General features: G+C 37.4%; 1 protein-coding gene across 3 annotated transcripts in view; it reads right to left on the reverse strand.

Annotated features, from left to right (window-relative positions):
- Positions 1 to 360: 360 nt before the first annotated feature.
- CD47 (CD47 molecule) overlaps positions 361 to 13,509 on the reverse strand; it is a 53,797-nt gene continuing 40,648 nt past the window's right edge. For 2 of the 3 annotated variants that reach the window (XM_082839837.1, XM_082839839.1), the window contains exons 8-10: positions 8,130 to 8,161; positions 6,734 to 6,758; positions 361 to 4,171 (exon numbers count right to left, since the gene is read on the reverse strand). In XM_082839837.1, the coding sequence (XP_082695963.1) occupies positions 4,167 to 4,171; positions 6,734 to 6,758; positions 8,130 to 8,161 (62 nt within the window). In that variant the 3' untranslated portion in view covers positions 361 to 4,166. The remainder of the gene's footprint in view (positions 4,172 to 6,733; positions 6,759 to 8,129; positions 8,162 to 13,509) is intronic. The other variant, XM_082839838.1, reaches the window with a different exon arrangement.

A 13,509-nucleotide genomic window follows, 5' to 3' on the forward strand; every position in this document is an offset into this window, starting at 1 on the left:
GTACAGCCGGGACTAGAAAAGTGATGTTTTCACTCTACCAGGGGGAAAATTAATGCATTGGACTTGCTTAGAGGTTTTCATTAAAACTTTGCTCTGATCAAAAGTTTACTTATTGGATATTGTTATACTTTCAAAAAGAATTTATAAATTAACATTTTAAGTCATCCTTTGCATTGTTACCCAGGATATGGGCTCGAAAATACATTGATAAACTAAATTTCTCGGTAATGCGCCTGTGGTCTGCTGAAGCAGCGATAGAAAGAAGCCCAACGAAAATAGCTTAAAATGTTTTATTAAGTATATATAATATTACAGGGTAATATTTACAAAGTTATGTTTTTTAAATAAAAAAGTATCTTGGCAAAGATTGCAGATATTCAAAGCTTCAAACAGTGATAAATTGATTTAATACATATAAAAAAAACCTTTAACGGTAACACAGCTGTAAAACAACTTTGGTCTTTAAATCACTGCAAAAAATGGCTGACAAATAGCACACCTTTCATTGCTATGGGAGAAAGCCCCCAAGAGAGGATCTTGCACATAGCAACGCTGGAGTTTTCTTTAGAATGGTTAATGGATATTTCTATGGTGTGGGATCTAATTCTCAGCAATGGCTTTTTGTAAATAATGCTCCGTTTAATAGAAACAAAAATGCTTCCCTCTCTCACCAACGCTGACAACAACACTTTTAAGATTCCACTGATGTTGCCTTACAGAGAAGTTTATTACGAATGCTCTCTTTTTTTTCAAAAGGCTAAATTTATGGAAAAGCTGGTCTTAAATGTTAAGAGCTGTCGAAAGCCAAAGACAGGAAAACTTCCTGTTCGCTGCGCATGTTTTAAAAGTTACCTGGATTCTCCTTATTAGCCACAGAAAATGACTTAACAAAGGACCCCAGTGGGTGATGGCAGTCAGTGATTTTGAAAATATGACACATGTAAAACTAATGTTTTTAAACAAACGCTCCATCAAATGACACACAATAAAAAGATAAAGGGTTGCCCAACAATCATTTCTCTAGTTTCCACCAACGGGTAAATAAAGGGGTATGCCATTCCACGCATACACCACAGATGTCGTTTTTGAATACCCATGTTAGGACAAGAGAAATCTAGGTGATATAGAGCTTAATTCGTACTAATGAGAAGGAGGAATAAACTCACCACTTTTTAAGCTTTATTGTAACTCAAGCCACAATTTGGTTGGTCACTTACTAAACTGACTACAGCATCTCGAAAAGAGCAATACTCCCAACTATGGGATAGCCCCATTATTTTCATTCTGACATTCTCAGAAATTTTAACAGATTGGACCTGGGGTTTCCAGGTGAAAAAAATCATCACCTTTGAAGGTTTTCAGAGCATGTGAAATTTGTCTAAAAAGAAAACTCGCTAGCTCACCCTCTTACAAACACGGGGAAGTCTAAATACAGCCTGCTCTCAGTCATCAAACTTACGGAATGAGCGTCTAATATATGTAAAACACTGCAGGAAGAGAAAGGAAGGAAAAAAAAAAGCCTCCTGCTATATACGGAGGAATTTTTTAATTGAACAAGAGGCAAGACAAAAACCCAACAAAGTTAGGCAGAGACACGTGAAGTACTAGGAAAGGTAAGTAAGAGATGAAAGAGGCAGCTGGACAGATAGGCACAGATCGCAAAGGAGAGCCAGTCAGGGAGGAAGGGAGGGAGGATGTTTTGAAGGAGAAAGAAATTTGATTTGGCCGAAAAGGTTGGAAAGGTTTGTTGCCAAAATGACAAACGGTGTCATGCTGAGAACATACAGTAAATAAAACTGGATGGAAGAGTCGATGGAAAAATTGGGATCACTAAGTGAAAAAGCAGATTATGGGGGGAACAGATATATGATGCTCAAAACATTGTTAGCAACTTTAATTTGGTGTGACAGAAAACTTCCTGCCATTATAAGTCTAATTTAAAGAGAATGAACTGGCCCAACGATGCCCAAGTAAGAGGGTTCCTGCTGCTGTGGGTCCCTTTTCCAGAGAAGCTGACGAGGAACAGCAAGGGTGGACTTCATCTGGCGTTTCTCCTGCTACCTCTGTGTGTTGTCTAGGGCAGTGAATGCCTCAAAAGACAGGCAGTGTTAAAGAGAACACAAAGGATGGGTAAGTTCCAAGACTGAACTCCAAATCAATGAGAGCTGACTACATATTAAAGGTTCAACTTTGGTTCATAAAAAAGTTTACTATAAAGATTTCAGACCTGACTTTTTCTTAATAGAGAATAGGAATTTGGATCTTTTTCAAGTCCAACTGCTTTTGCCCTCCTTTCATCAAAGTTGATTTCTAAAGGAACAAACAATATTAGTGAAATATAAATATTTTCAGAAGGAAAGAGAGCAGAGGGAGCCAACAAATTTGTATAAAGGAATACAGCTCCCTCTACGTATGAGAATATTTTGGACAGGAACACAATTAGGGAAGAACTTTTTTTTTTCTTTAAGAAGAGCTGTCTTCATAGTGTGTTCACTTTTCTGAGGCATCAGCAGGTTATAAATTTTGGTTTGCCACGGGCAAACCACTTGGTCCCAACGTAAAATATGACAAGTAATTTGGCATAAAAGAGGCACGTGGGAACATTCAGTGGACTAAGAGATAACTATTGATAATGCAACTACAAATATGAATGTCTTATTACACAAACAGGAAGAATAACTAGTATTTTTAGAGGGCATTGGTGAGCAGTCAGAAAGCTTGGCAAATTACCTAGAATTTTTAAAAGTTTTAAGTGATCAAATATTCACATCAAATATAAGTCCACCCAATAAAGATCTTTGTTTTTAAATGTTTTCACTAAAAGCATGAAATTAACATTTGCTCTCCTGTAGGTACCCCACTGTTGTCCATACAGAAGATACATGTGCCTATCTTATACATGAGCGCATACACACACACACCCACAAGGGAAGAAAATCTAATAATCTAAAAGTACTCCAGGCGATCACAACTGTCAGAATGTTAATTTTCTTCTAATGGGGGTAGGAAACGTGGGTTTTGTTTTACTTTTCAATCTTAGAGTAAGGTGAATATGAGGCAGGACTACAGGAGGAAGATGAGGGGTGTTTATCATGCAACACAGATACAACAGTAATAAAATCACCCGTTCAGGGTTGGCCTGTTGGCCTGACGGTGACACACATTATGTTGCCATGCAGAAGACTCATAATTCAAATCTCAATCTTGGTTTTTCATGCCCCAGATCAGAAAAGAAGCGAAGAAACACTGTAGATTGTGCCTTCAAATCCGAGGAAGGGAATATGTATGTTACAACCATCGCTATTTCTGCTGAAAAGTGTGAACATAGTTCTCTGAGAATAAGTCTGGCTCCTTTCTGCAGTGATGCTACCGTGTCACTGGACCATGTTCAAAGAGGAGAAAAAGTGCTACATCTCATACAGCAGCAGAAGCAAATAACAGAAGGACAAGACAGGATGTAAAGGGTTGTGTGAAGAAAAGAAGAAAACATCCATCAGTAAAATTACCCTCAATCTGGAAAGGGTCTGGTACACTGTATGTCGAAGGAACAATGTGTGAGTGGCAACCCCCAAGAATGAAGACCATGATCCCCATCAGTATCACATCCCACGGATGTTCCCAACCGAATTCCTGTCTGTGCTTAATGTTATTCCCTTGACCTGGAAGTGGCAGACACATTATTCAGCTAACACCATAATTGCCACAGTGGCTGTGAACCTGAATTTTCTAAGGCTTGACGGAAGCCACAGTTTTCATAGATAGCTCCGGGTAACCAGGTTAGTGTCAGGAAATTTTCACCTTGAACCAATTTAAACTGGTGACCTAGAGTCAAGAGGCCCCAGGATCTGAAAGGCATCATTCTTGTAAGTTGCCCACTCTACTTTGCCCCTAATTGAATAAAAATAACAACAGAAAACTGGATATCAATTGGGCACACAACACAGATCATAATTCTTTTATTAACTAAATTAAAAATGCTTTGAATAAAAACTTAACTGTAACAATCATTGAAAGGTCAATTATTTACTTTTTCCCATAGATGGAAACCAGTTACTTTTCTTGTTTTCTTCTCCAAAACAATGAATCAAGGCCACGGTGCTTAAACACAAGTGTACTTCTTTCATGTCGTACTACTCTCCAAATCAGAGTCCATCACTTTACTTCAGTTACTCTGGAAAATTGAAAAATGAACATATAATTGCTATGATGTCTATTTTCTATGCCTTAACAAGTTGCTGTATTTTAAAATTTGAAAATCGTTTCAGGTATATGGCATCTAAAAATAAAGAAAAATTATTTAACCTTAGCTTTGCAAAGGTCACAGACATAAACCAGGCAAATCATTAGCCTTTTTAGTTGCAGTAAGTAAAAGGCCAATGTCAAACGGAAATAAAAACCAACAAAATCTGATAATCTCCGTTTGCTGGGTTGGCGGAGAAGCTAAGAGACATTGATTCTTCCAAAGCAAAAGATATTTATCCTAGAACAATATTCTATCACTTTCACTTTAGATCGACACCATTCATTTAAGGTAAGAGAATTAAAAATGTGATTAGGTATAAGTGAAAGAGGAAATGGAACTGTGGTCCCAAGAGGGTACCTGGAACCTCACTCACCAACAAGGCAGTTACACTATGGGCATTGTGCACTGCCAGTAGGAAGAGCCCACCACAGACATTTGGAAAAAACCCACAAATTCTGAACAGCTAAAAATTAGCAAAATTAAGGGAATTTCAAAGGTCATTATAGATTTCATGCACTATGAACACGCAAAAACTGCTGTCTAACTTCTGATACAATGGTGCAAAAAAAGTCACATCTTAAAGGAAATTAACAAAGGAAGAGGCACTCAAGGTTCTCCTACTGGTTTTCTGAAAATGAAGAAGTGTTTAGTTTTTTCATACAACGACAGAGGAATAACACCACAGTAGAAAAGGAAAAAAAAACAACGAAATTAAAAAATAAAACACCAGAATGCAAACACGGACAAACCATGCCACACTTTCAGGTACCAGTTCTTTTTTAAATGCCATTTAATGTATTCCTGCTAATCATGTTTTTTTTAGGAGGGCAGTGGTTAGCAGAGCATGCATTTTTTTGTAATAAAGGCTGTGACACAAAGTTACAAAAGTGGGATCATTCTGTGACTGCTTACTGAACACAGTCTAAGCATTGTTTTAAACTTAGTCCACTAGACACAGTCAGCGTGTTTTTAATCGTACACAAAAATTAATTGCACTCAGGGGAATACAGCCTCTTGAGATAAATGCTGCATTTTGCTGTAGAGGTGAGCAGGCAGGTCACAGACTTTAAACAGTGAAATACGAAGCAGCCTATTCACATGATCAAGGAATGACTGTGAATAGCAAAGGTATGGAGAAAGTTTTGATAAAATGAAAACATAGTTTTTAAAATGTTAACAGAACTAAGTATCAGAACATGTTAAGGTGAAATCAAAATGAATGCTTACAGCACTCAATATCTCAGACTTACTTATCTTTAAGAACTAATAAATATAGGTCTTTGAAAGTCAATAAAAATTAGAAGTTACTAGCCCAGAGTCCCCCCTCCCAAGAGCTGAAGTGACTAAACATTTCTCTCTCTCTTTTTAAATCCTTTCCCAAAAGGTTAGAACCCAGTTCCTGTTTGGAAAAGCAGAGATATTAAGTCTCCATGGGTTAAATGCGACAAAATCACACAAGCACAAAAGAAACCCTGTCAAGATGATAAAGATTTGTGCCAAATTATCTAGGTGTCGTATAAAAAGCATTTTAAAGTTACAGTCACCAGACATTGCATCTGAAAAATACCTTTTTAAAAAAAGAAGTAATTCCTCTTTGTTGTGAGCAATGAGACTGGTGAGTCTGATCAGTGACACCCTACAGTTTTTATATTACTAGTTTTGCAACTTTTAACAGAGTAGATTGAAGTTTTAGAAACCAAGAAATGTAGGCCTTTATGATTTGACAGTGTCCCTTTTATTTAAAAAAAGCCATACTTTCAAGAATCAATTTTATTTCTTTTCAATGTCCATATTTTAACCCACCTATAATTGTGGGTGCATTTTATACTTACCATCATTCATCATTCCTTTTGATTCTTTAAATGCTAAGAATTAGTAACAAGCCAAGCAGTTAGTAAGATTCCTCAATTAGAAATCATTTCTAGACAAACAAATATGCAGTAATATCATGCCAACTATTCCACAGCTATAAAGCCAAATTAATTTTAAGGTTATTATTTGATTACAAAAGACTTTCTGTGGATCATACCCACAGGCTCCACAAAGGGACACAAAGTTGGGAATACAGATCTAGATTTAGGGAGAAAGAAAGTGAGATGTTTTGGTCTCACTCCAAGATGACAACCTGTGTCTTCCTGAAATTTATAATTAGAAATTGAAATTAACTGAGATTCTTCTCTACCGGGGGTGTTACATTTCATCTTGGCCAATTAAAAAGGCAACAGTCCCCTCACCCAGATATCACCTGGCTAGCACAAGCAACTAGTGGAGAGACACAGAACAGTGCATTTTTCTCAGAGGTGAAAATGTTACAAAAGCAATACTCTTAATTCTTGATGAATAATCAAGAAAAGAGAGGTTAAGGCAATAAAAAAACCTAGATTCTTCCCAAGGCACAGACAGCATTCTAACTACTTTGGGGACCAATTCAAATTATTATGAACTGGTAATGGATCAAGAAGAATTTATAAATTTGTAATAACCACATACCATTAAGGGGTTCCTCTACAGCTTTCTGGAAAATATTTAAAATATATTTACATAAAATAGAATTTATTTCATATCCTTTTCTACTAAAATTTATATATGCTAACATTTAAACTATAAACAGTGAATATATATAGTCAAAAACCAAAGTAAAGCAATAAAAGTTAGTTAGAAAAGCAAAGCTTGCCAAGTCTAGCTATTAGTTTTATAATAACTGAATTATTCTCTTAATATTCTTTTTTTATGCAGAATTTCCCACCCCACCCTGCCTCTCTCAGTTCAAGAAGTCCTAACGGAGAAGCACAGATACAGATAGCAACATAATAAATAATACAATTAAGCCAGAGATGAGAACAAAACAATCATTTTCAAGTCGCGCAAATTGAACTCAGTAACAGGGAAAGCAAAAGTGTTATGATTTTAGGGTCTAATGGCTGGATTACGTCTAACAGAGGCACTTTTAAAACTTCGGGCTGTTTGTGACCAGTGTAGCTACGGCACCAATGTTTTTAGAGTGAACACCTGGGGTAAGGTGCAACCCCACTTCCCTCGCCTCTCGAGCACGTCTGTTGAGGCTTATCAGCTTTAGGGGTATATGTAATCTCCACTTCCTGCCACAGACAGGAGTCTTGCTTTTGGCGTTCCAGACAGAGCTATTATTAATCCTTTATAGGAAGAGGAGTACAATACAGTCCTTTCAAGATCTTATTTCCATAAAGTAGCTCTTGTGCTTGTCACCAGGATGAGTCTCTATCTACAAAGGTTTTTTTCACCCCCCCCCCCTCATTAATCCCTCTCGGTGTATCTCCTAAATTTGCTCCTTTTCTTGGAATTTTCTCAGGTAGCTTATTAAGGTAGCCAAGATAGAGTAAAAACTACAGTACAGTTTGCAGGAAGAAAAATGCTTATAAAATGGGGGAAGGAGGGAAATGAATCAATTCAGAACAGCTATTTTTCGGCCATATTTCCATTTACTTTATAGATTATCATTTTTAATGAAATCAACTTAATATAAACTTCTCTCCCTCATTTTTAAGCCTGAAATATCATTCTGTATATGCACATCAAATGGATCCAACAGGTGAGGCAATATACTGGAATCGGCTTCCTTCCGCAGATAACGACCATTATTCTTACACATAAACTTTTCAGTTCTGGGTGTGAGAAGACAGCACAATCTTAAGGAATCATTTATTCTATCCCATTGCCAGTAAATGACCAAACAGAAGTTTTAAAATAGATTGGATCTATCCATGCAAAGGTCATGAAATGACTTCAGTGTTCTCTTAATTTTATGTCACACCAAGCAGAGAGCAATGGGGTTCAACATCTCAATCACCATTCCTCAGACTAAACCATCAATGACCATACCCAATTCATTGAAGAAATTTTAACTTACCCTAGGAGGTTGTATAGTCTTGTGATTGGAAGCTGATGAAATTAAAAAATAAGAAAATGAATTTAATAAATGAAAGAAATTGAGGCTACATTATGTTTAATTTTAAGATAAAATGTTTACGGCTAAAACTAAAGGTGCCAGAAACTCCACTGAAAGATTTCTGGCTTTGACAGACTATGAAAAAATACAGAACACTCTTAATTATATACATCGACAGAATAAAATGATGCAAATAGTCCACCCCGATCAAATAATAAACACACACACTCTCTCATTTTGCATGCCATATCTCCTCCCAAATCAGCCACTTGTTCCACTTTGTGGTGGAAAAACTTTGGCATCGACTCAGCCCCTCTGTAGGCTCTACACCCCTGCCTACTTGACCCAGCTGGAATGTGGAAAGAATAGGGCAATGACCACTCCATCGCCCACCCAACGAGAGCTCACTGCTCTCGTTCCCTGTAGCCCAGTCTTCTTTTTTTCTTCTTCCATCTTTCCAGTTTTCAAAGCTCCACCTAGCTAACAAACTAAAGAAAATATCAGATCCCTCTGAGTGGAGAGAATTATTCTAGGCAGCTAATTTTAGCTACAATCAAGCCCTTCTCTGTAACCCTTCTTAGATTTTCAAGTTACCCTTCGCTGCTGCTCAACGGATTGGTTAATGAAGATGAAGGAATACAGGGCATGAAGAAAGTGACAAAAGGGAAAAGAGCCGCTCTAGTTGCATAGGAAAGAAAAGAGAACTTCCTTACAAAAACCAAGTGAGAAGGTCCCGGAGCAGCTAAAACCAGTCCTAAATACAGAATCAGAGTCCTACAGATATAAGCATCAAGGGGCAACATCCTGCGAGCGACTCTGTAGGAAGGTGATGCTACTGGATAGTCAGTTCCACTGGTCTATGGATTGGATGATGGCACTGGATTTACTCATGAGCAGACTGAGGCAGGCCCCCAGAACTGCTCTGGTTTTCTGTGCTAATTATGTCCTACCACTCCTCCATGTCCGCTCTACCAAGCTTCTAAAACTGATGGGAAATGCGGGTGACACCTGACCCAAGCCAATTTATAGAGGAGTCAGAAGCAGGTAAGGCTCACTCCAACGGGGGGAATGGCAACTGACTGGCCTGAAAAGTTTCTCTCTCCCATTGGAACCTGGAGAGGAGACACAGAAAGAAGACTAGAAAGGTGGTGAAGGGAAAGAAAGGTGAAAAGGAGACAGAAAGTAAGCAAAGAGAAGCTCAAAGCTTAGAGACAAAGGTAAGAAAATATACCAGTGAGAAGACATGAATAGGATCAAAAAAATAAAAACATTAAGGAGAGGATGAGCTGGCTGGCTAGCAGGTAAAGAACCAAAGAGAGAGGAGCTAAGTAACTACACTGGCAGGAGGGCATCCGCTAACTCTTGTTACTGAGAGGGCAAATGATGACTCAGTCTTTAGAGATGTACTGGATTCTTCCAATTCCTAAACTACTTACTGTACTTACTCTGTGAGGCCCAGTTATAGATCTGCTCTCATGAGATTCCCGTCTCTGTTAGTGTCATGTGTGGCTTGAAAGTAAATCTCCTTTACTGGAGGCACCTGGGGAGTGGTTTGGTCCTTGCAACCAAACAAGAAGGAAACCTCTTTTCAAAGTACTATGGAGTGAAATGTGTTGGGAATATGGGTAAATCACATTTAGCAACCTCCCAAATAAACCAAGCAGAATTACACAACTTTATTAGGGACAATCTTGATAGTTACATGTATATACAACTTACTTTAACTAAACCACGTCCTGTGTCTATGTTCTATCAAGGAAAAGAGCTCTGAACAGCTATGTAAATTTCTGATTGGCAATGTGAAGGGTCAGAGGTAAGATTTTAGAGCTATATTTTCGAGCTCATAAATTATTTATCAGAATTAGTATTAAGAACCGCCAAGCAACTCCTTTAATAACCCTAATAATGTGTAAAGAAGAGTTTCTGAGTTCTGATTCTCAGGTCCAAGGAACATCACATTTGGCTAGCCCATTCTGAAACAAAGATATCTATAAAGAACAGGGATTCAAAGGGCACCAGTCAGCTGTGATTCCTCAAATATTATAAAACCAAACAGTGTAGAAGTGAATTTTGCTTGAGTTAATCCTCTCCAATAGGCATGTGACCTATGTGACTAAAGAATGATTGTGATTTATCTGCTGCTACCATGGGCCTAAGGCATTGACAGCCATGTATATATATATATTTTTAAATCACAAGCCTTAAGCATTCCATATGAGCTCACTTGCAATGCTTCGTCTGGATTTGTTCTTCTCTCCCAGAAACACTTGACCCATGCTATAAATATATTTCCAGGTTTTGAATTTTCAGGGACAACTTTTTCTATTGATTCCAGATTCACCTCTCCTCTACAATGGGGAAGAAATTATCACTGAGTTTTATATACCTATTTCATGTCATTCTAAAATATCTGAGATGTGGTAAATATAGTTTCTGACTGCTAGTATGTTGAGTCATATCAAAACATGACTATATTCCCTTATACTTAACTAGATAGCAATGGCTTAGGAAAATTAAAAAGTATTGACCCTTACGAAGAATGGACATAGGCATCCTACATAGGTAACACACCCAACTTCAATGAGCTTAGTTAGTTCTTTGTAATCTTCTATATTTTCTCACATTCTTATTGTTCTCAGCCCTTGATTTCATTTTATGAAATTTAAATGTTTCAGTAAACAAACAAACAAAAAACCCCAACACAGTTTAAAAAGAACAACAGAGAAAATTAAACTTAAAATCCTACTGTTTAAAGTAATAATTAAGGCTACAAATTTAAACTGGGAAATAATGAAAATGATAAAAGTTAAATCTCTCATAGGGACATAAATGTACTCCAAGATAGCTTGGATTTTTTAAAAAAAAAAACTATCTGAGGATTTTATTACATTTAAATCAAGACACACTCTTTAGACTTTTCCAAAATAGAGCCTCTGCAACAAGTAAAAGTTACATTGGAAGTATTTACAATTTTTACTCAAATTTGCAACCTTAATGTTATATATTTGCTCAAATTTGCAACCTTAATGTTATATATACTCAGATTTACACATTCAGATTATATATGAAAAACACATCAACTTTTCTAGTCTACCACGGTATCTAAAGAGCTACTTTCCTGTACCTTTTCTCTTCTTGCCCTTTAACTGACCGAAGGTATTCCTCTGAACTCTGGTATCAGACAAGTTGATTGGAATAGTTAATTTAGAATAGTCTCAAAATGTAAATAAAACTGGACTAAATTCTTAACTTACATATGGTATATTTATATGTCAAACTATCATAAAGAAAAAATAATCTGGGGAACTTTCCAGGATTTCAGTTTCACTTTGAATTTGATGTGAGAATAATACGGTTGTAATTATATTATACTGGTTTCACAGGCTTCTTAGGGATGTAGCGGTGGAGAAGGGGGGAGAGCAAGGTCAAGGGGGTAACAGCTAGACAATGCCTATCTCCACTGAGTCAGCATCTCCAGACCTGCTGGTCTTCGTGAGACATGGAAGGCATGTGGGAGCATGGGAATAAAAGGGAGCGTGATCCAGATAAGGAGGGAAGAAAAAGAACAAAGACCTGACCATCAGTCAAAGACACCTAATACTACATCACGCTGTATGGACACTGCAGGTCACATACTGTTCTCAAGTATTCATAGGGAGCAACATCAGCAGCAGTGTCATCTTCAAGAACCAGACAAATGGTGATTAGAAGACTCAACAAAAATAGAATCTGTATCAGCATTCATAATGTGATACTCACAATGCCTACAAATGAATGCCATTCTGCTTTAGAAGTCTTAATTGTGCTTTATGGCTTGAACTAAGAAAATTTCATTGAGGAGACAACTCTGATTTATGAACACATAAACTAAAGGTAAGTAAATTTTAGTTAAGTATTTTACTTGTTTATCTAATAAGCATTAATTAAAGGGGGGCAAAAATATACAAAATAATTGAACTCAATGATTAGTCAGCAAAAGCTGAGGTTCATAAATAAAGGTAAAATTTCTTTGAAAGTACTATACAAGTCATGTGGGGAATTCTTTGACTGTAACAATTCAAAGTTTATGTTAATTTTTAGAAACATATAAGGTTTACCTAAAGCAAAGCAGAAAGACTGACTTTTTTACTCCATTAATTTGTAACTTTTGATTATTCTGACAAATGTTTAAGAGTTTGCTTTACTTCATAAATAAAAACCAGAAATCTTTTATTTAAGGGAGATTAATATAACCAGATTGTAGGAAATATCTTTAGCTTAAGTAGGACATCACACTAGTTTTAGGTACTTAATATTAAAGGCATCTATCTCCATAAACATATTAAAAATAAGAATTTACACAGAGATCTGTTATTTGAAAATTGGAAGACTAAATACAAAGTTTAGAAACAATAAGCTAAGTCCACACTTACAACTGATTTTAAGAGTAATAAAAGCCTAAAATTTAAAACTCAATGTTCTGATTATACTGGTTTTAACTAAAAATATTTTAAAGTCAAATGTCAGAGGACACTGCCCTTTAATTAACAAAAGTGACAGATTTTGAATTTCAATTCTGTCTACTAGGGGAGTCAAGGTCTGTAAATAGTCTGCAAGAAGAGCAACAAGACAAATAGGTCTCTGTGAAAGGACTCTACACAGAAACAACGGGCCAATTAAAAATCTTTTCTATTAATTAAAATGAACCCTCGGGGCTTCCCTGGTGGCGCAGTGGTTAAGAATCTGCCTGCCAATGCAGGGGACACGGGCTCAAGCCCTGGCCCGGGAAGATCCCACATGTAGCAACTAAGCCCATGCGCTACAACTACAGAGCCTGCACTCTAGACCCCGCAAGCCACAACTACTGAGCCTGCGTGCCACAACTACTGAAGCCCGTGCACCTAAAGCCAGTGTTCGGCAACCAGAGAAGCCACGACAATGAGAAGCCCGAGCACCGCAAAGGAGAGTAGGCTCTGGGGCTTCCCTGGTGACACAGTGGTTGAGAGTCCACCTGCCGATGCAGGGGACACGGGTTCGTGCCCCGGTCTGGGAAGATCCCACATGCTGTGGAGCGGCTGGGCCCGTGAGCCGTGGCTGCTGAGCCTGCGTGTCCAGAGCCTGTGCTCTGCAACGGGAGAGGCCACAACAGTGAGAGGCCCACGTACCGCAAAAAAAAAAAAAAACGTAGGCCCTGCTCACCGCAACTAGAGAAAGCCCGCACACAGCAACGAAGACCCAACACAGCCAAAATAAAAACCAAAACAAAACTAACAAATAAATAAATTAATTTAAAAAAAAGAATCCTCAACAATCTCTCCTTTTATTTAGTATAAAAAAGTTTATACATTCTAAAACATACAGC

The sequence above is a fragment of the Leucopleurus acutus genome, assembly GCF_964270905.1.
Source record: "Leucopleurus acutus genome assembly, chromosome: 5".
Lineage (NCBI taxonomy): Eukaryota > Metazoa > Chordata > Mammalia > Artiodactyla > Delphinidae > Leucopleurus > Leucopleurus acutus.